General features: G+C 40.5%; 1 protein-coding gene across 4 annotated transcripts; it reads right to left on the bottom strand.

Moving 5' to 3' along the window:
- Positions 1-5,382: 5,382 nt before the first annotated feature.
- Positions 5,383-25,539, bottom strand: SLC34A2 (solute carrier family 34 member 2). 4 transcript variants are annotated; one of them, XM_090139588.1, is made up of 14 exons: positions 25,401-25,539; positions 25,260-25,315; positions 19,824-19,938; positions 19,588-19,722; positions 18,959-19,087; positions 17,992-18,135; positions 17,260-17,371; positions 15,506-15,701; positions 14,810-14,905; positions 12,178-12,298; positions 11,309-11,476; positions 9,863-9,979; positions 9,651-9,775; positions 5,384-8,904 (listed from the first exon to the last, which is right to left on the bottom strand). In XM_090139588.1, exons 3-14 carry the CDS (start codon positions 19,927-19,929, stop codon positions 8,329-8,331), a joined length of 2,025 nt encoding a protein of 674 aa, XP_089995714.1. In that variant the 5' UTR covers positions 19,930-19,938; positions 25,260-25,315; positions 25,401-25,539; the 3' UTR covers positions 5,384-8,328. The 4 variants fall into 4 exon arrangements, with proteins under 4 accessions (XP_031444300.2, XP_089995714.1, XP_089995715.1 ...); XM_031588440.2 differs by lacking the exon at positions 25,401-25,539 and having other exon boundaries at positions 5,383-8,904; positions 25,260-25,358; XM_090139589.1 differs by lacking the exons at positions 25,260-25,315; positions 25,401-25,539 and adding an exon at positions 22,435-22,782.
- Between the last annotated feature and the right edge of the window lie 802 nt (positions 25,540-26,341).

The raw sequence follows: 26,341 nt of genomic DNA on the forward strand, positions 1-26,341 counted from the left end.
TTCCCATTCAAATGTTGTAGGAGAAAGACCCACAGTCCGTGACAAGAGGAGAGTCTGGCAAGTGCAAGTAGTCAGGAGCTAGAGGGTCAACTCAGATGCTAAATGTTTAAACTTATTAAAAATTACTATTTCTAACTGTTACATGAGGTAACACTCAGGTCGTCAATTGCAGTAATTTAGAATTATTAAATTCTCAGTTTAAATCATTTCCTGCCTAATTTAGGCACCTAATTTTTGTTCATGTCTGCAATTATAAGCCATTGAATACATCTGAAATGTCTGCCATTGTTTAGAGGGAAGATTTAGGTTAGACATTAGGAGAACTTTGTTACTTAGAGGATGCTGGGCATAGCAGATGCTGCCCAGAGAAGTTGTGTGTGCCCCATCCCTGGAGGTGTTCAAAGCCAGGTTGGATGGGCCCTTGGCAGCCTGAGCAGGTGAGTGGCTGCCTTGTCCATAGCAGAGTGGCTGGAATTGGATGGTCTTTCAACTCCTTTCCAACCCAAGGCATTCTACAGCTCTATGACCACACAGGCATAGCATGCAGCTTGCATCTCCTTTGCCTTCACATGCCAGAGGTTTTCCTATCCATCCCCATATAAAACTCTCAACACCTCAGTTACCACAACATTCTTTGCATAAGATGTCCATGTTGTGTGGTGATGGTAACCAGTAATTGTCAGCCACATTCTAGGTCTCTCTATTCCCCCAACAAAAACTTTCTATAGAAAGATGACCTTTCTCCTTCGTGTTCAGAAGCACAAAAGTCTCATCCATCACTACAAGATATTATAGCAGCAATAAGCAACAAGAACACATAGATATCTACTCCCCAACTTTTTTTTCTCCACTCTATTCAAGGGACAGAATACAGTCTTAACTGAACTTTATCCATCACATCCAGTACGTAGTTATCAGACAGGATTACAGACGTGGATGTGCAGTGTACCACACCTTCACAGGAATTAACTGATGAGCAGGGAAGGAAGAAAAACGCTTGATATTCATGCGATTAAAATGAAAAACAGGATCCTCACCAACTACGTTTTTCAGAATGCCACTAACATATCTGGACAGAAATATTCCCACCTCCCATCCAGTCTCCTCCAGCTCAACGACAAACTCACTCTAAACAGAAACCTTCTGCTCTAGTAAAATAAATTCAGTCAAATAACTTTCACCCAAAAAAAACAACAAAACCAGAAAATCATCAAACATCTCTTCATCAACCTATTACAGATCCGCAATCCAAGAACACATATCTCCAAAACCAACTTTACTTACCATAAGATAATCCTCAGAAGATTACAAAGCACTTCCCAGTACACCTCCTTAAGCCACAGACTGGCTGCCCATAGTGGTATTTCTCTTCTCTTTCAGTCACTTTTCAGCTGTTTTCAATCATTCCCTTTTAAAGCATCACCAGGTGTGCACCAGGAGCACCTATACAACTAGTTCAGATACTTTCTCTCTTCAGAATAGGGTTTCTCATGCCCTTTAAGTTGAAAAGCTCTTTGAAGGCTATAGGAATGGGAAAAAAAGTCCCAGCCCATCTTGAGAGCAGTATATTTTAGGCAAAACTTTGTGTTCATTAAATATTTTATACAAGTCAATATATAAAAATCAATGACAGCTGCTTCTGATATCTCACAGAGCATCACTTATCCCTGCTGTCATTCACAGATCTAGGACTAAGAAATGCCTGTCCTATAGCAAGTATTTGTGAAATCTACCTTGCAGAAGCCATCCTCTGCTCACGGACATGATTTAGCAGAGTTGTTAGGGTAGTATGGTTAGGTCATGGTTGGACTCGATGATCTTTAAAGTCTTTTCCAACCTGAGTGATTCTATGATTCTATGTACCTGGCCCAGGGAGGCAGTTTTAATTAAGTAACTTACAGGATTTGCACCTGGGAGAGTTGCCATGACCATAATGTTCATCATTACCTGCACTCTGCAAGAATTTTGCTGTCCAGTTTCCCTTGTAATCTTACAGTTTTGCAAGAATGCTAAATTTGATGTGAAAGCACTAAGTGTTCATGCTCTAGTGAGGAACAAAGCATCCTGCAAAACTATCTAATGCTTCTTTGGGATCAAAGTGAGCCAAAGTGAAATCAATCTACCCTCAGCTTTAACATGCTTTGACATTTTCCCTTTTTTTGCTAATTGGTGTCTCCAGAGAAGACATTCTTTCCTGCAAAGCAAATACTGTTGTAAAATACAGCTGCTTCCTCAAGTGATTTTCATAAAACACTCCCTATATTTTCTTCTATATTTGTACCCAGTATGCTTTCATCCTCTGTGAAAACACATTATGATCTTTAACAGTCCATATTGTTTGTCAATCAGAAAGCAAACCTCATAGGCACCCAGGGTAGCCAGCATGCTTCCGCTCAACCCCACAGTGCTGTGTTTTGCATCCCAGGCTGACCCCAACAAAATGAGTGTGACTATACAAACGTGCAGCACTCACACCCACACCACAGCCCTCTGTGTGTACATACCCTAGGAGGGACGGCCTGGCTGCCAGCTCATCCTCTATCGCTTCCCAAGCAGTGCTCGAGATGAAGCCCTGCTGAACAGCACCACCGGTTGCCTTCTCTCCTGAAGACCTCAGTAGATGCTTTGAGCCCACTTGTTGAGGTTTCTTTGGAGATTGTGAATGCATGGCTGGTGACCTGCCTGATTAGGAGGTATGGACTGCAGATGCTCCATAACATCTGTGACCATGGGGTGCCTGGAAAAGGACTGCTAACTCCCAGAGCCCAAACTTATGGTGCCTCACTATGCTCACCAAGTGTTGTTTCACTCCAAAAGAAGTAAAATGGATTACTCTCCCTGCATCTTGAGCTAATGTTGAAACTGCTGCTGATGAATCCAAAGTGATCTCTGCCTGCTGGGGTGCAATCACTGAACCACCTGGCCCAACCTGTCACCCAGCCCTGGTGTTAACTCATCTCATCTGCCCTCCAGAAGTTCTGTTGTAGTTCGGATTTGTGGAGCCCCACTCCTGCTGTGTGTGTGATTCCTCAGCTCCCAGCATCCCAGGCTTGGAGTGGAGGAGAAAGATGGGAAGAAATGAAGTATCATTCCCTGCTCCTGCTTTTCCCAAGCCGAGTGAACATCACCTTGGTGTTTCTTTGGTGCAGAGCCATTGGCATGCTGGAAGGGAGGGGAGAGCACATCTGTCAGACACCTGGTGGCTCAGCTGGAGAGAGAGATACCAAAAGCACTTCATAAAGTCTCCAGCAGGAGAATGCCTGATGGGAGCTGGCTCTGTCAATCAGTTGTTATCCAGTGCCTGGGGCAATTGCATTAGTCAGTTAAAATGGGGCTTAATGCTTCCCTAGTTTACACGTGCGTGAATTTTCCTAATATCAATTATGGTTGTATGTTGCCTAACCAAGGGCAGCATTTGGTCCATAAGTTGTTTGCATGCCCTGTAATTTATGGGTTTTTTTGCGTTGTGTAAAAAACCCAACCGTGTTGTTGGTTGCAAAACATCTTTTCCTGTAATTACCCTGATTGTTTATGCCATGGTGATGTCCTTAGACATTAAGCTGTGTAAAAAGACTGATACACTCCGAAAGTGTAAATGGCAATTAGCTAATTTCATCAGGTGCTGAGTAAGATGGAATCTTTGTGACATTTGAACGCTAGTCTTCACTCTGCTTCTCTGTCTTGTTGAAATACTTAGATCTCAGTTGTTATAGTAAATCTGTCTGGGGACAACCCAATGGAAATCACTATATACCCAATATGTCAACATTCAGCTCTCTCATAGAAACATTTCCTTTGGAGTAAAACTGTAACTAAGAGATTGTCATCTGTAGAATGTTTGCCATAGAAATATCATTAGTGGGTTTACACTTACAGTGTCATGTCTTTGGCATGGAATGGCCTTTAGCTAGAAAACAAGCTATCTGAATGCAAATAAAGCACTTGCTCGGAACCATAGCCCATGGAAATGGCCTCTCATTCCCTAGTTTGTCTATCGAAAATATACTCACTGATGCACCTTTTGAAATAGTGGATTTTTGCTTGGTACTGTTCATTTTAAGCTGCCACCAATGGCACCATGCCAAACTGCATTCACAAATACTCTGCTGTAATAAGAGAGCAGCCTTTCTCAGCAGCATAGTCAGAGGCCATTTGGGGGACCTGATGGACTGCTCACCACTACTTGGTGAGCTGAAAAAATGTTAAAGAATTCAACCTATGTTTCTGATCGATAAGAATTTATCATGGTGGCAAGTGCAGCTCAGTTAAGTGAGCGTGAAGCTTCAGCAGAGAGCTAACAAGACTGGGAACACCAGAAGGAGCTGTGACCATCATAATGGTTAAGTCATAAACAGAGAGGAAGAGGATAGATTCCAGTTGCAGAAACAGGATCAACCCAGCAATTAGCTGAAACATTATTTTGAACATTTTAAAGGCTTCAGCATGTATCTGTTGTTAAATACTGATAGGCGTTGCTGAACTTTGCCCTAGGTAGCTCTGCAGAGGGTTTGGAAATAGTGAGATGGATGGCATAACTTCTGCCTGTTTCCTGGATGTGCTTTGATTCATGATGGACAGTGAGTCATGGAGAGTGATGGCACAGAGAATTGAAGTATTTCTGCATGAGTGTAAGAAGCTATGAGTCTTAAATCACAGACCTACAGTGCTTGCTGCTTTCACATTAGAAGACAATTTACACTGTGTTGCATAGTGTGTTATATGAAATACTTTTGTTATCTTCATTTCACTAAAATATGGTTTTAAAATGGCAGTTGCTTTGGGGGCTGGTTCCTCAGCTAGTGCTCAGCTTAGACTTAGGAAATACAACCTGGTAAAATAATCTTTAAAGTATTTAAGGACAGCTTCTTATTCGTCTCCATCTCTTCCATTTTAAGCTCCAAAGACCACATGTGATGAAAAAAAAAGATGTCTATTTTTGCCATAAGCCGATGTCATTCAGGTCATGGAAGGTATTTCAGAAATGCTGTGTTTGCCATCTTTCATGCAGAAGTGAGAACTTGAGCCCAGTACCACTATTGCATCACGTGTATCCAGCAGTTACGCAGCCTTGGTGTTGGACTCCCACACTTACCTTCACTGAGGATGATCTGCAGGGCGCTGCTGGAAACTCTCAACCTGTGCAACTGAGCTGAGCAAGTCTTCATTTTTTGCTTCATATGAAAATCTCCGATGGCCACAGAGCTCTCCGAAGGGTTTCTGCAGTGCCTGGTGCTAACCCCAGCTCCTTTACACTGTATCATCTCAGACTAGCCTATGTCTGCATCCTCATTTTTCTGCATCTTCCATGATATGTCTACAAACAGATACGAAAATCTTCATTTTTTAAAATTTCTCTTTATTTTTACATTCAATGCATGAGGACAGACAAGATGAGTGTTCATGACAAAGTATAAAGCCATATGCTGTCCCCAAAACAGTAGAAGATAAAATGTGTAAGAGTTTAAAAAAGCATTTTAGAAATCTTGTATTTCCAAAATTCCTCATTGCAGAAAATTCAAATCTTTGTTAGAAAAGAGGAGTTCTGCATCCTGCTGCATGAAGCCATATTATGAAAATGCATAGTTGTTTTTCATCTTTATTTTAAGAAATCTGTCTCTGCATTACTAACAATCTTTATGTAACCTATTGGTGGAGCCAACAGCCTCCTTAATACACAGTATGCACAGTTACAAACAATTTTAAAAGTTATATTACAAATATACAGTAGTTCCTTTTTACATTTTAAACATCGTGTGGTTTTCAAATACGTATATATAACACAATCACAAGCCTTTTTCTGTATAACTTATGAAAAGTTCTGTACACTCAAATAATTATAAATAAAGTGTAAATAGTTTTTGTTAAGAGTAGGGAGGGACGTTTTCCAGGACATGTTGTGCTGTCAAATGTTAAACAGAAGTCTGTTTTGTAATCTGTCTAAAACAACGGCACAATATGGCCTGAAGTTCACCAGCAAGGAGAGAGGAGGGTACAAACTCAATACATCATAGGGGAAAGTTAATGAGGAACATGAAGTACTGATATGTCTGACTATAATTTTTACCCTGATTCTTCTGTAAGAGTTGCTTTTCCTCTGATGTTTTGCTGAGAGTTATCATCACTGCTCTCAACAGCTTTACTTCAAGATGAAAATAAGGTGCATGTTAAGAAATCAGTAAGAGTAGATGGAAATGTTTCCTGTTTCAGTGAATGGTCAATGGAAAGTCAAGACACCTTTGAAAGAATTCTGGATTTTTCACATATTTTCTCTTTTTTTTTTTTTCCTGTCAAAACAGAGCATGGGAAATGGAACTTAAAGAAACGCAGAATGTGAAAGAATCCAGAACTGTGAAAATAAAATGAAGAACAATTCCACTTTGAAAATGAAATGCTGACAAAATTCTGTTTGAACTATATGGAGAAAAAGTAAATTTGAAACAGAACAGTTTGGTAGAACTCCGTTCTCTGTTACTAAACCCACAAAGAGCAGAACTATACCAGAATTAAATTATTTTGACAATTTACTCTGATGCTAAGCATTTTGTCACTGGCTCATTATCGTAGAAACAGTTGGAATCTCAGCATGAATACAATTTGCTAACATGTTTTAGGCAGCTTAGTTTGCTGTTTTCAATGAGAGCTTAAGAAAGCAAATGAAAAAATTTTCCCTTCTAAAATGTGTATGAATGCAGCCTACTGATCCTACTTCTGCAGAAAACTACCAACTATTCAGAAGTAAATGTGTTATAGCAGCACTGAGTGGCTATGCTGAACTAAGGGTCCTCTCAGTGTTTCCATCACAGATTTAATCTACAAATCGCCCATGCAAATTGACTTTACATGATACTGATTGGCCTACACTCTGCTACATGATCTTTTTTCCATTAGTGGTTGGACCTTAGGTACTATCCCATGCTCACTCATATCTAAGTTATTAAAGGCCAGCAGAAGTACTCAGCATGTCTTTGAAATGATCTTTTTCTGAAATGATACCTTTTGTCAGTCCATGATTCAGTGTTGTCTCGTAAGCATTTACTAAATCATCAGTAATGTAAGACCTGAGCACAAGCAGCTTCACACCAAGTGCTATACTACCTCTGGATTGACTACATGTGCTACTGACTACCTAGGATTTTATTTGGAATTTGGATTGCTACATACAATTGCCAATAAAATTCACATTATTTCCAAGGTGGGTGGTTCAGAGCACACAGTGACCGTGCATGAACACTCATTTCTCACCTGTTAATGCTGCTGCATGTCCCACACTAACCACAGTCTGTTCTCCAGGTTCCCTCATTTGTAGCTCTAAAGCCAGTCTCCCCTCCTATATTTAAATGCCATTTTGTGGCTCAGTCCCAACTGCAGACAGATCTCGTGGTGTCAGCCTAGAGTTGGGCAGCTCTTTACACGCCTGTGCCAGTCACTTGTCCTCCGTCCTGCTCCTTTCCTCTAATTGTGCCAGGACAAGTGCTTATGGGATTACTCAGTGGACAGGATGGGGGAGGACTATCTAGAGAGACAGACAGACAGCCATGCAACCACACCCTGAGTCCACAAAGCTCTTTCATAGCCACCCAGAGTCTCTAAACCCAGTGTTTAACTTCAGCAGGTAAAGTGATCAGCAATTAATTTTTGGCTTTTAGCTTGAGACAACAAAAGACAGCAGCTCCTGTCCTTGTGTTAAAGGAGGCAGAGAGCTCTAAATGGGCTTATGCGTACCCTTATGCCAGTCTAGGACTCACAGAACTCCTGAGGCATGTCCCAGAATTTCATTTTCCTCCACACAGACAACAGATTTTGTCCATATTTGGAATATTGTTTTCTATTTTGACCACTGAACATAAGCCAATGAAAACATTTGGATTCTTTCTGGTTGGTTGTGTTTTCTTTTAATTTTTTTTTCTTTTTTAATTTACAGAACCTTTAGGGTATCATAAAGTAACTTCTACTGAATAAGCCAATAGGCCAGAAAGGTTGTCCTACAAGTGCATTGTTGGGTTGACTGGTTTTTAATTAATCACGCTCCTTTCATCCCTCTCTTCATAGAACTACATCAAAATTTCTTTTGGTTGCTACTGATAGCATTGGATGAATGTACCACACAGTAGATGCTCTGTAAGCAAATCTGTCTTTAGCTTTCAACTGATCGTAGATTTTCTAGGGACTCTGTCAAGCTTGCTTGACTCCATTCCTTGATGAGTGATATATCACTGGCTGCAGGAACCTAACAAAATATTCACTCTGTTCTCAGTGCATTGTTCAAGGTAGTTTTCAAGAGCCTGACTGTCCTATGCTTTACCTCTGCTATTATGGGTTGATCCACTACTATAAAGCTGTGTTGTTTGTGCCTGTTTTTTCAACACAAGCTGCAGCTGGAGCCCTTCTTACACCTCTTTCTTCATCAGCCATTGTAATGGTGTTTTCATAAACCTCCATAGTTTTCAGCTGATTATCTTTGGCACCCTCCTGTTCTGCATTGACTTTGCAGCACTTGCAGAATCCGCAGCAATGCTTCCCACAAAAGGAGAGTGAAGACATAATCATATTGTCCCAGGGCTCTAGGGAGTGCATCCAGATGGGTAGGAAATCCCAGTTTTGAAGCTTCTCTGGCAGTGAATGAGGCCGCCTTGTCTGCATAATATTAATTACAATCACAGCAATAAACAGAGCCAACAGGGGAAGGCAAACACCCAAAAGGACTGGCCAGCCCGCCAGTGACAGACCAAATACAAACAAAGGCAAAAGGAAAAAGCAGATGAGAAGATAAAATATAGCAAACCATCTGTACTTGGCTGTTATGTTTCCCAAGCTCTTGCTCATGCGGATTGGCAGCCGGGTAAAAGGCAGCGGGTAAAATAGGATAATCCCAGAGACATTGAAGAAAAAGTGGCACAAGGCAATCTAAAAGCAAAAAACATTTGAAAAGTTAATTACCTCAAATTACATTAAATAGTCCTACCCACACAGTAATAACTTCTAGAGGTACTGACTTCATAGTTTCCCTTTTCTTGCTTCTCACTTTGATCTTTTCTTGTCTTTGCTTCTACTTTACTGCTAGACCTTTCCTAGCATGAAAAAAAAGACTTGGTAATACCTCACACATTCTAAAGATCAAAGATGATAAATAGGCCACAGCATCTGGAAACAAGAGAACCCAATGGAGACAAGATATCTCCCTGCAGATATAGAAGTTTTAAAACGCAATACTGTACTGAAATAAATTGAGTCCACCAGAAATAAAGCTGGTAAAGCAAGCAACTATCAGGATCCTGCACAAGGAACTTACAGATATTAGTAACCTTCAAAGGGGGTTACCTAAGAGAATTGTCAGATTTGAGCACTGAATTCTAAGATGTTGAGATTCAATGCTCTGCAGAGTCAAGTGGCCAATCCTGCTGGATTTCCAAATGAATTCAATCAGATCAAGCTAAACTTAGGAAACATTTTACTACATATTGATATTCTAGGAATGCTTAATAGAAGCTTTTTGCTCTAGTAGTTGAAATTACTGAGCCATCAATAGTATCACATACAGAATCAAGCTCAATATCCAGGACATATTTGTATCAGAACTAATTTTGTTGGATTTTTATTCAGAAAAGTTGCAGCTTCTAAATAAATTCAAAGAAGCATTGGTTTACACTGACCTGTAATGAATATTTTAATGTACTCCCTGGGCTTGCTAAAGCTGCAAGTATAGCTGTTGTGGTTGTGCCAATGTTAGCTCCTAGGGTGAGGGGGTAAGAACGCTCAATGCTTATAACACCGATGCCTAGAAGAAAAGGAATGGCATTAAGCAGTTTTAGAATGATGAAGAAGATAAAATGTGGGGATGAAGAATAAAATACTGACAACTTACCAACAAGAGGTGTAATAGCAGATGTGAAGACAGAACTACTTTGAACAACGAAGGTCATACCAGCCCCTGCAAGCATAGCCAGGTATCCAGCCAGCCAAGTAAAAGGAAATGGGAAATCTAGAAAAATAGAGGGAGGACAATGCCTTTAGAATAACAAAATATTCCAAGCAAAATCATTTAACAGAGAAAACTTTACTAAGTGTTCTGAATGTATATATATGGCTTACATGTTGTCTAAAACAAGATTGGAGGTCAGAGTCAGTTCTACCACTTTAATTTGCCCTGTTATTTGTATTCTTCTCCAGCTTTCCACCACTGGACACACTGTGAGATGCATGTTACCCTAGATAGACCTTTGTACTGACCCAGGGCAGTATATATGCTGTAATACAATTAGGTCCCAGACATGTTTCCACTGAGCTCAACTCAACACCTTCTAACTGTCTAGAGTTTCCTGGTTTTGGCAACCAGGCATTTGCTTTGTAGATGGGATCTTCAAAAGATTCTGAAGACCACCATGCTAAAATCATAAGGCTCCAAACTAGTTGCAAGCTGAACATCTAGTAATTCATTTGTTACTCTTGCAAAAAAAATCTAATCACACTGATTAGAGAAACTAAGCACAATGGTCCCTTGTAGTCTGCAGACTTATGACTGAGCCACAAGGTCAGGACTTCATCAGCTGAGATGACACAGAGAGATTCTGAGCAAATCACAAATGAGCAGTAATTGGCCACTTTCTACTCATTTATTTTGATTTGGGCAGTGATCTTTGCCCAGGAGAAGACAGAATGGGGACCACTTTGGTTTCTTCCCCATGGCTGTGAGCCCTCTCACACAATCAGGTGTACGCCAGGACTGATTTTCACTGGTGCAAGTCCTGAATTCTTCATTTTCCACTGAATGGAGACAAGGCAGCCAAGTGGAAAACAAAACAAAACAAAACATTGTGTTTGCACACAATGAAAGCAAAAGCCAAAATCACCTGGATAATACAGGGAAAGACAGAAATACCAATATGCAGGGTAAAGAATGGAACATGGCAAGTAAAGGAAATTAGATCAAATAATCTCTACACACGTTTGTCAAACTTACTTTAAAAGAACTTGTGTGCAAGTAGGCAATCCTGATCTCAGCACTAAAGCACTATCTTTTGGGGATGTGAAGATTACATTTCTAACAGCTAATGATTACACATCAGAAACAGAGCCTGGACTTTAGTCTCTGTTGCTTTTAATCTGCAGTTCACAAGCAAACTGTTCACTAATAAAAATTTTTAAGGAAGAAAATAACATGCTGAGCTGAAGAAATATTTAGAGGCAACATTTCTGGCTTAATATTATTTTCTTGAAACTGTTCTGCAATAACAGAACAGGGGATGTCAGTAAATGTACCCAGTGTCCTTGCTGTTACTAAGAACAAGCTCCAGAGGAAGCAGGTAATTACCAGTATTGATTGTCTTCTTGATAACACTTGCTACTTGTCCTTTAAGCACAGAGTTTAACAGCTTAACGATCATCACCAAACAGGAGCAAAGAACAAGCAGGGACAAAGCCAGAAGGATGAGACCGATGGCAAGATCAGGCAAGTCTGTTTCTGCAAAGAGATGCCGGCCTGGAAAGAAGAAAAGAAGAATAAGTCGGCCTAGTCTCATTTTTGCTTCTGATCCCAAGACCAGCTCTGGTTTTCATGCACAGCCTAACAAAATGGGAGCAGAGCACACATGGCAAAAACTGAAAATGCTATCTCCTTAGCTGCACAAAATTTGTGTCTGAGAGGGACTCTTACATGACACTTTCATAAAATATATAGCAGGCACACCTGCAGAGCAGGCAAAGTCTGGCTGACCATGTGCAGCTTCATGCATGGAGGGAGAGTACGACAAAATGAGGAAATCATGATGTGCTCCTAGCTGGGTTGTGGGTCAGCAAGAGTTGGCTATGTGCCTGAGAACAGCTGTTGAAATTCCTGAACAGCACATCTAGATGGAGATATCCAAGCAACTGCTACAGCAAAGTGACTGTAACTATAGCACCAAGTCACCTGAATAGCCAGGGTGACGTGATACTGAAGACCTCATTTACTGATACTAGGGGGCATGGAAAGAGATCCATGTACTTCCAGATACAGTGATGATGCTGGTAACTCCAGCTGTATAACGGAGCACAAGCTGTTCTGACTGCAGCGATAGAAGTATCCTGTGTACACATACAGGTGAGTGCCTCGATACACCTCTGAAGTGGTCTGTTAACACCATTAGAACAATATGTATCTCTGTAAAGGTATTATATCAAAGGAAAAATGGTTCTACTTACATTTAGTGATATATTCTGTTTCAGATATGTTTTTCAAGGTCCATGTCACATTTCCTTCTGACCAGCAAAGTTCAGAAGACGTGCAGTTCTCTGAAGGTGGAATTGTGACATTCTGCAGTGTCTAAAGATTGCCAGAAAAAGCAGTTGTTTCAGGCAACTACAACATTCATTAAGAGCTCATACAAAATTCTAGGTTTTTTACTGCAACCAAGAATTCATCAACTAAAGGCAGATTTGTAAGCTGGAGTGTAACTCAATTGTACCCCATTAATGACATGGCAAATTTTCTTGTATTCTCCAAATAAACAGCTGTGCTTTCACTCAAGTTGTTCAGCACAATTTTTAAAGGTGAAAATATTTCCCAAACCTTCTACACCATTTCAACCATAGCACCATATTGTCAGGAGCTAAGAAGCTTAATAACTGATCTCAAGGTTCATGGAAAGAAATTCACATCAGGCTGCAGGTGCGGGACAAAGGCATTCCTTTCCAGTTAGTGCCACAATTTCCTTGGATCAAAGCAATTTCTACCTCTTTACTGTCAGCTTAACTGCAGTTAATTGTCCAGAGGCTGTGGAGTCTCCTCCTCGGAGATCTTCAAAAGCCACCTGGCTGTGGTTCTGGACACCCTGCTCCGAGTATCCCTGATGGAGAGGGGTTGCAAGAGATGGTCTCTGCCCACCTCAGCCATTTGGTGATTCTGTGATTCTGAAATGGTGTGATGAGCATTGCACAGGACTGTGACTCAGACTATCACAATACTAGTGCAGTACCTGCTGCTGAACGAGCATAGGTTGGTCACAACACCTTTGTGCACCTCTGTTTTCACATCTGTAGAAACGGAGATGTAGATGTGCAGCTACTACTTTATTTTCTAAAGCTCAAAGATTCTCTAAGAGCTAATCATTTTCATCACGACTAGTACTATTGACTTGAACCTGACTTTCTCTTTATGAAATACAACCTTGCTTACAGGAGCTCCAGCTGATAGCCCAGATGACACTAAGTCCACAAGTCCTTATGTAGATTAAGAAACAGTTCCATGACTGAACTGTACTTCCCTATATCCATATAGCTAACAGCAGAATGGACTCTGAACTACACGCTGCCAAACAGGAGTTATCTGTAAGATATGTTGGAACGATACTCTGTTTCAGAAATAGGGAAAGAGATCACATCAGATCCTATGTTGTTGCAGCATTCACATTCCCCCTCCAGCTGATGCTGAGCAGCCCAGATGGACAAAGCCAGGAGTGGCCCCACAATGTCAGGGAACACCTAGTCTGCAGCCTATTGAAAACATCACAGTTCTCTGAAATTCCTTCAGAGAATTGATATCAAAGCAGCTTCATCAGACTGAAATGTTTGTCCTTATCTTTTGCTTTAAATACATTCTGCATACATTCCTCCTTGATGTAAATCCATTTGAATATTTTTGCCAGAAATTAGTTTAACTTGCCAGGAATGCAAATCAGTTAAATATCTTCCTCTTCCCCAACCAAGCTCAGTTCAAACTTGTAGGGGTTTCGTGTGACTTTGTAATCTGACTGTACACTGAGGCTGTAGGTACATAGCCAAAACAATCGCCTACAGAAAAATTATCCGTGTTGAAATGCCTATGCTCCCTGTGCCATCACTTGCCTTCTAAGAGTGGGAGGACTGCAAGAGGCCAGGGCTCAGGCCCTGCTGAGCTTGCAAGTGCAGCAAACAGGGCAACCAAGAGCTGCCAGGGGGCTGGAAGCAGCAGGCCTCCCCCAGCCTCTGCTTTACCTGGGATTAAAGACCCAGTGCTTCAGCAGGGTAACCTGAGCAGAGTTTCACATTAGCATGGCTCTGCTCCTACCACTATCTCCCATAGCTAGCATTTCACTGGCCATCCAGATAGTCATTCAATAGGAGCTGGTCTCCTCTGAAAATGCAAGCACTGAATTTTAATTTCTGCTGTGTGTCCTCAAGTATCTTCTGCATTATGACTTCAGGAGTTACTTTTATATATACACACTAACACATAAAGGTCCAAGATAATGCTTTAGTTTTAGTTTGGCTGAACAACACAAATCAAACACAGCTCCATGGCCAACCAAAGGTACTCACTGGTGCCACCCTGGGCAACAACTTCCTTCATGCTGCAGTGTTACACAGGTGAAGATCAAATGATTTTAGCTCCAGAGAGGCTTTGTCTGAGGGCAGTTTTCCAAGAAAGCTGAAGTAACCAACTACCAGCAGATTACTCTTGCACATATTAGACTAGGTGCTTAGATCAGATAGATGAATGGTGGCCAAAAAGAGAGTTTCTTGGTCCTCCATTGCAGCTTTTTGCACTTTCAGGGAGTCGATAAAAGTACCAAGTTTAAAGGTATTTGATTGTGAAAGAAGTGAAAGGCTTGGCTCCAAACCACAAATTCAGATAAGCAAGGCCCTGCATGGTACAGTACCTAAAGCATGCACATCAAGCTCACCACTGGAATGCCATGTTTGGTTTAAGTGATGCAAAAGCTAGATTATATTGTGTTCATTCTTCTGCTGCAACAAATACTCATTTAAAAATCTAATTTCACATTAGTATTAGTCAGCTGTGGATCAGTAATATCTTTCCTAAGGAGCCTGACAACTAATTTAACATAATACTCACCACATTAGTTTCAGTTACGCACCAAATCTTTACCAGGCTTTTGTTTTTTGCTGATTCATCATTAGTAGCAATTGCATTTATTACAGATTTATCAAGCTGTAAGAAAAGAACAACAAACAGCATTATTTCAACTTGCATCACACACTTTTGTTCAGCTCGGCTCAAATAATAATTTTTTTGGAAACTGAACCATGTAAAGCATCCATGACGATCTCTAACACTGGAGCTGCTGCCCAACAAGGAGAAGGGGCTTTACTGCCAGAGAAGGTTAAATTCTACACACACACATGCTGTGTCTCATTCTCCCCAAATCACCCACACACATATCTCAGACATTTTAATCAAGCAGCTACACTGACATAACTGCCTAAACATGTTTACTGCCATTTTAGGAGCTGCATGCCATTCATCTGGCCTCCAGCTGCTCCTTCAGTGGTGTGTAAGTTTCCCATAATTTATGCTATTTCTTCAAGTCTTATGCAGATCTTCTGGATGTTCCAGGTTGCCTCAAGTAGCATTCTCTACCAGTGCCTATGCAATAGTCTGACACTCCATCCATCCCATGTGTCACCTGCCTTCCCTACCCTCCTAGCTAGGTCTGTCCTCACTACGGTGAAACGTGGGGGAAATAGATATGGGAAATATGGAGCTAGGACTCCCTGTGTAGCAGCTTAATTTCAGACCTATAGAGCTTACCTCAATGATGAGTTTTGTAAAAGGGTCTGTGATGACTTTTAGTAGTTCAGGGGCATCTTCACCACTTTCAAGATGAAAGGACTCAACTATAACGTTGGTGAGATGGTAAAGATAGCCAGAAATGACTTCAATGGGCAACAATGCAAACACAGCAAGCCAGTTAAAGAAATCATGAATTGTTGCCCCAGCAAAGGCCCTACAAGAAATTAAAAAATAGAACTGCTTTTAATTGAAAGATATGTGCACAACTTCCATTTTAAAATGAAATCATAAAAGTGGAGATGAAGCCAATTTCAAGACAGGCATTATTTCATTTCTAAGATCCCAGAAGATGGCAGCTTTATTACAGAGCTCCACATTTTCTCCCCACTGTTAGCCAAGTAAAAGAGTCAGCTAAGGTCACTGAAACAAGAAAAAACTAGGAAAGACAAGTGATCCTTAACACAAGGCTGCTAACAGTACTCAGCTGAAGAGTGGCTGTACAGCCTACATTCATTTTGCCTCTCTCCTATTTTTGATACTTTTTTGATCCTGAAACAGGATTTGCCTCCAGGACTTATTCTACCTGACTCACATAGAAGTGGCTCTTTGCAGCTCTCTCACATGTTCTTGCAAACTGCAAGTTTGTCCTCCCAGCTTCTCCTCCACAACCTGAAGAGCCACAACTATTTCCTCATGGGCACTCTTTCCCACATTCCTAATAGCTGTTTCCTAATGGCTCTTAATTCTGTGCAATCTGCCTATGTTTGTTTTAAAATATAACTCCTTAAATTAAGCATTGTAAAGGAAGAGGAGGAGGAAATATTCCTTGAAATGATAATCCTGCAATTTATGTTCCAAATTGCTTGAGGGGAAATTAGGTGGAACATTCAAAGTAAAACAACAAAAGTATTTAGAAACCAAAGTGATTGTTAAAGGTTATAATGAAAATCAACTTATTTAACCTTTTTTTACCTGGCCCAAAACTAATAGGCTACTTTGTCACTGGAGTTTAAGACCAACACAACCAAAGACAGCAAGCCTTGTAGAAGTATGCTTTGGTACTTCATATGTTCAGTATGTCATAAATGATAAGGTACCAAAGTCCCATATCCCTCCCAAGTTTACTGCCATGAACTCTCAATGATAATGCCAAGTGGCAGACTTGTCATAACTTGACAGCCAGAACACATCATATTTTCTATGGTTACCATCTTTTGTTTATTGTAGACTTCCGAAACCTTGAACACTGATGTCTCTCTTAAGTAGAATAATCAAAATAGTGTAATATCAATCTACTAACTCCTATAATTAAGAGGTAAACAAAGGTGGGTGATGTCATGGAAGCTGTCTGAAACTTTATCCTTGTGTAACATCCTATTAAAAATGATGGACTTTTATAAAACCACAAAAACTTGAAGGAACAATACGCTTTTCTTCAAGTATGTGAAACCATACACCCAGGTATTCTACTTTGGCCATGGCAGAAATGATGACAGCTTACAATTTGCTATCCTCTGAAAGAAAATCACAGAATTGACTTCATTACTTCCTTATGACAAAGAAAAACAGGATCTTTTTTTTTTTTAATCTCCATGAAGATTTAGAGGTCATAAAAGTTGCTTTAGAAGTTTGCTTGCAGCTTTCATAACCAGACATTCCACTTCTGGACAATAGAAGGATTGAATGGCTGTAGTAGTGACAGGCAATACAGAAGAAAACTTACTAAGAAGGAAGAAAAGCAACTTTTCAGATCTAATGTTTAAGTACAATACCTTCTAAATTCATTCCTGTCCCCGGCTTGCATGAGCGCCACAATTGTGTTTGTAACTGAGGTACCAATGTTTGCCCCCATAATGATAGGAATAGCTGATTGTACAGTCAGCACTAGAAAGTAGAAAATGAAGCATTGAATGAAAAAAAATGAGATCATCCGTGAACTATTTGGTCCAGTAAAAATTAACCTATTTAAGACCTCAGGAACAAACTTCCTTCAATGTCACTGGAATAAGGGAGTCCATTCCAGATATGTTTGCTTTAACCACACCCTTTGGGAACATGGCATTCCAACAATCTAGTGATTCCCACTGCAGTCCCTTGTTATCTCTTTTCATCACACATTTGATGGACAGAGCAAGTGTCTCTTCTTCCCTAGGCATAACCCGCTTCTAAAGAATTTTGAAATGTTATCAGATACAAAATTCTGTAACTGGTTAACATAAGAAAGGTATGTGAATACTTCCAAAATTAGTACATTCAATGCCAATGCTTCCAGTGATTTTCACTGCAGTTATGAACATTATTTCACTGTTTTCTGCAGCTCATTAACTTTATCTCTCTCTCTCTTTTTTTTTTTTTTTAATATCTAAGGCAACAGCAGTGAAAGTCTTTTCCTGCAGTCCCTACTCTTAAATTCAATACTTTTACAACTTCAACAGGTGGGGACAGTTGTATGCTGCACCAAGATTTGTGGGTGATTTCCAGGAAGACACAGCAAGCAGACTTACATGTAGAGGACACCATGCTGACAATGATGGATGAAGAAGTGCTGGAGCTCTGGACCATCACAGTCACCAAAACTCCTATCACCAGCCCCGCAACAGGATTAGAGAGCACTGAATCATCTTTAAAAATGTCCCCTGCCGCTTTACCTACCAAAACATATTCTCAGTGAGGGAAGTACAAGGTCAAGTCAATAGGAACTAGCAGAGCATTTAATTGAAGACCATTCAACAATTGAACATGATACATATGCATTCATGCTTGCAAGCAGAAAAATGTACAAGGTGATGTAGCCCAAGGATCCAAATACAGGTTCTGAAGTCTCAGTTTATTAGTTATATGCCTTATATTCTCTCATTTCACTGACTACACAAGTTCCATTGAATTCTGCAGAGGACCATATAAAACTAGCAAAAAAGTAAAGACTGTAGAGTAAAAAAGCACATATGCATAGATTTAAACACTATTACTGCCTTGATGACTTTTGGTTACCATGTCAAGGAAAGTTGTTTTAATAATGCTGAGTAATACTGTTCTTTCTAGGTTGCCAAAAATCCAGAAAAAAATTCTAAAGAAGCTCACATACTTATTTGATAACCACTTCTGAATCCATGAGCCAAATTCAACCCTTAAAGAAAGGTAAATGTAAAATTATATTTCAATAGTTTTCATCTTTGAATGATTTAGGGGTCATTTCAATGCTGAATGCTTCTGTCACTAAAGTAACAGAGCTTCCTAAGAAATTGAGATCAATCTCTTCATTGACAGCTCTTTGAAAACTTAGAAACAAAGGTCTTTTCACACAGAGGAAGGTCAGTCTTCACGCAGAGATACTTCCTTCTAAACCTACATCTCTACACATAAATCTGTGTCATATGATCTTTAAGAGTGATACTTGCAATTTAATGATTCAGATGAGATTTATTGCCCCATTTGTAGCTTATTTTTGATACTTTAAATGCATTTTCATACCTCCTACTAGTTGAAAAGCAGAGCTCAGTACATCCAGAGAACACACGAACAAGTAGAGTAATCCAAGCAACATAATAAACTTTCCTATTCCATAGAGTACACGAATGATTTTTCCTTTTCTATCCAGTTCTGCAAAACAAATACATTATGCATAAAGAAACATGTTTATTTATCTGATGTTCTCTCCAGAACAATTTAGTGCAGAAGAAGAGGCTATGGAGCTAAGTACAGTGTTGTGACCCCTGCACGTAATTAAATCCAAAAGTGCTCTTCTTAATCCAAATTTTAACTGCAAAAGCAGGCAGTTCATTTACCTAATGAAGTCTTAGACTGGCCCTTAGTTTTGCACATTCATCTTACTGAATGAAGAAAGTTCAATATGAGCCTGAAAATAAGATCACACTACTTTTAGATTGTTTTCCATATATCCCCTTTTGCTTTAAGGAGGGTAGGCAATATGGTTTCCAATTCCTTCTTAGAAGCCTGAATGTCATATCCCAGCTTCACCACTGGGGAATGTGAGACAAAGTATAAAGTCTACATCTGAAAACCGCTCAAATCCTAAATTCAGACATCAGAAATTATGGAAAAAATAAGTGCACATAACTTATTTACTGAAAAATGTCTACCTGACCACTTGACTCCAGTGTCCTGCAGTTCTGGCAGAGCCCATGGGTCTTCTTCTTGCCTTGTCTCATCTATCAATGCGATTGTGGAAAATGCAGGTTGAATTTCCACTTTGTTTCCAAGTGAAGCCACATTCCCTGATGAAACAGAACATTAAAAATGTTTTAATTATTTTATCTCTTCTCCAAGGAGCCCCAAATATACATATTTCTGTAACCTGCAGGTCAACACACATTACCTTTGTGATTTTCTCCTTCTTTTCCGGGCATGTTCTGGTTTTGTTTGGAGGAATCACCAATATAGTTATTGGTTTCAGGCTTGTCTACTTCAGGCCAAGGAGCCATGATCTGTGACTAATAAAGTAGAGCTGATTAAAATTTGTGTGCAGTCAACTTACAGCAATGTATGTGAAAACATGATTAAAAGAGATGGAATGGAAGCAACTTGTCCTCAAAACACAGATTTTTACTAATCTCTCTGAATCATTCCTTTATTTATGAAATGGATATCCTAATTAATTTTGAAATCACACTGTTGATTTCATTTGCACAATTTACAAAATTTTATGTATGTATATATATATTTCTGAATTTTTGTTCACTTTCAACTAGAATGAAAGCCAAGTTTTCTCTGCTTTCCAAACCTTAAGCATTTCTTTAATTCATTTTATCTTCCTTCAGCAAAAACCTTTACTTTCTTCCATCTTCAGGTTTTAACATATTACCGAACTGGAAATTCATTCTTCCCCTACTTTGGGTGGTCACATATGCTAAAAAAAATCTTGATGCCTTTACTGGTTCATTCCTATGGAAGGGTGGATGGCAACATGATCCTGGACAACTTGAAGGAAGACCCAAGCTCCAGAAGCTCCAGAGCAAGGAGCAGAAGGACCTGAAAAGAGCATCATCGAATTGCAGTGGCCATTTTCAGGTCTGTATTTGCAGGTCTGTATTTGCCGCTTCAGTTTCAGTCACCTCATATAGGCTCTCTCTGTGAACCACTTCCTTTCTGACCCCTTTTTAGGTCAAGCATTTAGCATTCATTGTAATATTGTCCAATAATCAAACATCATCAAAATAAGAAATCATGTGGCCAAATCCTCCTGGTCTAAGTAAAAGCAGAGGTACAAGAACATGCGGCAGTCCAAGGCCAGGCAAAAGCTGAGGAGGCAGATGTTTCTTGCACCGAAACTTGGAAGATTCAAACCATTTACTTCAGCAACACAGGGAGCCAGAGAGGGGCAAGGTGATCACAGGACTTCTAGCAATACATGATAACATTTTCACGCTCCCAGGCCTGTAATGCCATTGGTTAGCATAGCCAATATGACCCAAAACCCAGTGGAATGAATGGGAGAAGTCTCACCATGGGACCTGTTTCTTCCACCCTCTCCACCACATATCTGCACATATCTGCTGGCCGCCATGTCTTGCACCCACATGGCTGAAACAAAGGTGAGCACATTTGCCTGCAACATTCCTCATAAACAAAGCACCTGCCCCCAACCTTCAAGGGCAGGTGTCCATATCGTACACCCATAAACAAGGCTCGGCTGTGGTCAGCAGCCACTCTTGGGGAGTATAATTAATCATTTGTTTAATCATTATCATTTTGGTAGCTGATGTTTTGTCACAGCCCATGTTAACAGCCACACATCCTACTCCTACAGCTGGGAAGGAAAAGGTACAGGCAACACTAACAATATACCACTGTAGCAAAGCAAGTTATTGTTTTCTGCCACTTCACAGGTTAAGAATTTTTACCCTTCCACATTAGCAGGAAAATTATTTTACAATCTCATTAGCAAAAGATATACTTTTGCACATTTGTTATCAGTGGCATGAGATCCAGCGCAGTTCCTAAGAGACACCAAGATCTCAGAACAGATGGAGGAAAATTGCTCTTGCTTGTTTCAACAAGGTTTTTCATCTGCTTGGAGCAAATTCTGGTATTTTCATCCATGCCAGAACAACCTCCAAGCCCCACCTGTGCCAGAACACCTCAGTCTTGTCAAACAAGTTTCAGTTATACACATTCAGCATTCAAAGAGCTCTGAAAAAGTGTAACTGCTCAGCACAAATGCTCCTCAAGTGAAATGCAATCATGAAAATGCATTGAAAAATCAGGTACAAAGTTGCCAACGTACTCCTTGCCACGGAAAAGTACAGGATATACCGGATAGCACCAGTCCAGGAGGTCATCAGTATTTTTACAGCTCTTTTGATAACTTTGGAATGAAAATGAAAGATTCAGCTTGCATGACTGGAGTATGGAAACTGAACTGATGCATTTGTTACAGAAACTGGAACTTGAAAACTTTGGCAGAAAAGCAACCTGTGGTTCTCCTACATAAACTCTTCCTGTTCAAGAATTCAGCAAGGCATCTGAATAAACATCACTCATGTTCCTGAGGTGCTCAGGATCCCACAGGTATGTCATGTATTATTATTGTTTTTGCTTTATATGATTAAATACAGTAGAATGAGAATTGAACACCTCTGTGGTAGAAGTTTTTTTTATAATTATGTTTATAAAATTATTCATATGAGTCCTGGTCAACCTCAGATTTGTTAAGGTAGACTTGAGTACTGGACACCATAACAGTATTTGCTTTGTGTGGCTGGGCTTGCAGTGGTGTTCCTTGAACCCCAATTCCACGTGACTGCTATCAGAACGGACAGAAGCATACCCACACAGATCCCTGAAGTGCCACCCAGACTGCCAGCTTTCTCCACATCCCAGCTCTTGTTAAATGAAACAGCGGAGAAGATAACTTATAGCTGATAACTTACAGCTGATAACATACACCTGATACTGCGGTTGTCAGAGTCCTGGCCACAGCAACTTACTGTTAATTGATCGCTGCACTACAAGGATGCAATTTTCCCTTCAAACAACTCTTTCTTGACCTCAATACAATACAAATGTTAGTATCTTGAGAAAAACATGCAGAAGACAATCCAGATGTTGTGGAGGAGCAGAGAGTGACAGGGCTGCCCACAGTGCTCCCTGCCCCTTGGATTAGTTGACGTCAGTCCTAGCACCATTGTACACAGTGACTGTGAAAACACTAATAGTGGTTTCCTTTTGAGCACTGATGACAACTGTGAAGGAACATGTTAGAGAATGTGCAGAGGACAGGCCTGTGCCCGCACAGGCTGCCAGGAGGAGCTCAGCTAGACCCCTGGCACAGGTTGGGTATGCTGCTCAGCATTGTGATGAAATGGAAGCCTGATTCCCCCTGAAAGTGGCAGGTCACAGCACACTATGCATATTGCAAAGGGCTGAAAGCTAACGCCATGCAGGCTGTAACCCAGCCTGTGCCAGCAAGCTGTGTGGCAAAGCCTCTCACACCACGGCACGGCAGGTATAGCCTTTCCTCTCCTTCGGAAAATGCTAACTGCCTGTGACGTCCTTTCTGGCTGCAAGGGAAACTGAAACCTCCTGCTCCTCAGGGGGAGATCAGCACAAACGGAGGGAACAAATGCTGCAGGAAAATGTGAGAGGTACGAAGTCAGAGCCATGTTCTCTCCCTTACTGCTGCATGTCAGAGTTAAAGTCCAGGGAAGAACAAGAGCGACGCTTGGCGTCACGCAGCGCCCGCACTGCCGTCCCCAGCCACTGCACAGCTGTAACAGTGCTGCTGCTGCTGCTGCTGCTGTAGGGCTCCGTGTCAGTGCCATTCTGTCTTAAAGCAGCAACAGCGACAAATCTGTTTATTTTGTTAGACTTAACACAAAGAATATGAAGTTCCATTTGCACATGCCTGGACGGTATTGTTTGTACCTCTCCACCCGTGACCATCCACTGAAAGGGCAGGTTGTGCCCGCGTGAGAACTACAGAGCTGTGAGCCTGGAACACATCTCACCTGACAGGAACAGACCCAACAAAATCGAGGTTTTTCTGGGGAAATAAAAAATCCCCAGGCTGCTTAAGCAGCTCCAAATCAAGTTATGCCTTCCGCCAGACGCTCCACACTTCTCCTCTCTCCCAGCATTCCCACAAGCACATGCCGCTTTTTGCCATCCAGACCATGCTACAGTTTTTTTATGCTGAAAAGGCATTTACCAGCTAATCTGAGATCCAGATTATGAGTTATGTAAAGATTATTATATGCCACACATATTTCATAGCAGTAAATACACAGCTAAACAGCAATCCTTCTTACGTACAGCTGGAAGAAATACAGCTTTTCCTCAAAATGTATCATCTCAGACAGAGAAGCAAACTATACTGAGAGGGGGAGGGAAAGACCTTAGCCAGCACAAATTAATTTAGTTTCTTTACATTACTTGACAGTTCTACCCAAGAACCCATTGTAGCCACAAAGCCCCAAGTGCAGCAGAAGAGAAAATTGGGTAAATAAATGCCAGATAGAATCCAGCCTCAGAACAAACCTCATCTCTGCCCTGGCACCTCCTTGGGGCTTTTTCTCTGAATAAGACAGCAGGCTCAGCCACTGTGTGAGTTTTCAACTAATGTAGCAGCAAATGAGAAAAAAAAAAGGATGTGTGAAAGCTGGAAAAAAAGTCAGCACTGTGCTCACTGCTTATTCCTATGTATCTCTGACTCTTTTTTTTTCTCACATCTAACACATGGCAAAGCTAAAAAACAGATAAAACTAAGAAGAAAACTAATGTCTAAGCTAGTGCAGAGAGAAAGCAAATCCCAAACATTAATTTTAGCATTCACAACCAAGCAAAGCACCAAACAATACCACTTAAGAGCCAGAATGGATAAACTTCAGTGACCTGCTTGAAATGCCCAGGAGGTATTTATTTAAACCAAACAATTCCTTTTTCTAGAATAAAGCAACAACAAAAAAATGTTCCCAGCAATAAGGAAACCCAACAAATTACCCCATCCCAAAGACAAAAAACACACAGCAAAGATTGGAGAGAGGAAAGAATAACAACATTAAAAAGACTTACTGATCTAATGGAAGAGCTGCTAATAAAAGTTACTGAGAAACCAGCTGATTTCTGTCTACTGTCACATTAGTTGAGCTAACTGCATCAGACTAATGTATTCCTTCTACCCCAGTGTATCAAACTGAATTAGCATAAGAAAATGTTTCCGTGGAGAATAGCCTGGCCCTGCCGTAGTGCTGCACACAGACTGCGGCTATCTGCGCCAGCACATGGACCGACAGGATTTCATTCCAATGTTTCATTAATCATATCCCGGGCATTTTCCAGTATCCAGTACCACCGTGACTTAAAATCTCACCACTTTTAAATCCAAATAATACTGAAAACAATAACATGTTATCTTATAGGCAGTTATTACTTGTGTTTTTGTTTGTTTTGCTTGTGACAGCTGCAAATACACTGGGTCTTTTCCTATGATGTTTAATTAAAATAGCAACTAGTTACTTGCAAGCAAAAAGTAGCAGAGTTTGGTTTTAGAATTACAGTTTGTTATCACTTCCTTAAAATATAAATGCAGTGAAGCACACAAGCTGAAAATGCTACCAACCGGGTGACATTTCACACGCCCCTCCTGCTCCCTACATTAGCTCTCTGCTGCCTTTTTCTTGAGCTGTGAAAGCAGAGTTGTTGATTTATAAGCTAATTAAGTTTAAAATTTGGGGGGGGGGGGGAAGAAGAAGAAGAAAGAAAGAAAACAAAATAAAAACCACAGCACGCCTTGTTCTTAGTTGGTTTTACTTACCACTTCTTTCTCCCCAGGCAACAGAGTGAACGGACCAACTGGGCAGCCACTGCAACCTGCAATATATATAGACAGGTGTTGAGCAAAGTTTGCTTTCATCATTACGCAGTAACATTTTTACAGTCCGAAGGCAGTGCCTACCTCAGTAATCACGATCAACCCTTTTTCAAAAGGAGTGGGCAGCAACCGAGAGTGATAAAACTACAGGCTATTTCACACTTATCACATTCTAAAAAATGTCCCATCAGCACTTAAGTAAGAGTTACTAATGTGTTCATGTGAGTGCTATGGGACGGTTTGTTCCAGCCGGAGAAATTGCAGTCTGCCTGATCACTCAGTAATCTTTTTTCCAATAGTAATTTTCAAACAATATTTTGCAATCTCAGAAGTCTGTCAAAAGGATGCAGAGAAGTGGCAGTACTGTTATTTGTCTGTTCGGGTGCCTATTAATCTGCCTAAGAACAGAAGTGAAGGGGAATCAGATAAAACGTGGTGTAAGTAGGAAACGCGTAAGAACTTCTTTGAGAACAGAGGATGAAATTTCCTTCTTATCAGTGCTCCGTGTTTACGATTAAGGGGAGCTCATTAGCATTTTGGCTATGGTTCCCATTCTAAGTGAGTTAAAGATGTGAGGACACCTTTGATAACTGCATTAGGAGCCCTATCAAGGAAGATTACAATAAAGAGATATGTTATCCAATAAATACAGTAAGCTATTACCAAGTAGGCACAAATCACTATTTTTACTGACGATTTTAACAGGGAACTTGAGGGGCTATCTCAGGCACCATAGTTTTATTCTCTTCGAATTTTTACTTTTTCAGCAGGCAATCTGTATTGAGAAAGTAAGCTGTAAAGCAGCCATTGAATCAGCATATCTGCTTCGTCTGTACATACGCAGTGCTATCTGCCTGCAGCTCAGTGACTCAGTAACTCAGCGAGAAAAATAAAACTCTTGCTTTTTGCACCTTTCAACCTATTAGAGACCCAGCCTTTGGGGCTGGGGGCCTTTCAGAACCTGCTCCTCACCTACATCGGTCTCAGAAATGTTTAGTATGTGTAAGTGGTGGCTGCAAAGCCTC

The sequence above is a fragment of the Phasianus colchicus genome, chromosome 4 (genome assembly GCF_987193195.1).
Source record: "Phasianus colchicus chromosome 4, bPhaCol1.hap1.1, whole genome shotgun sequence".
NCBI lineage: Eukaryota > Metazoa > Chordata > Aves > Galliformes > Phasianidae > Phasianus > Phasianus colchicus.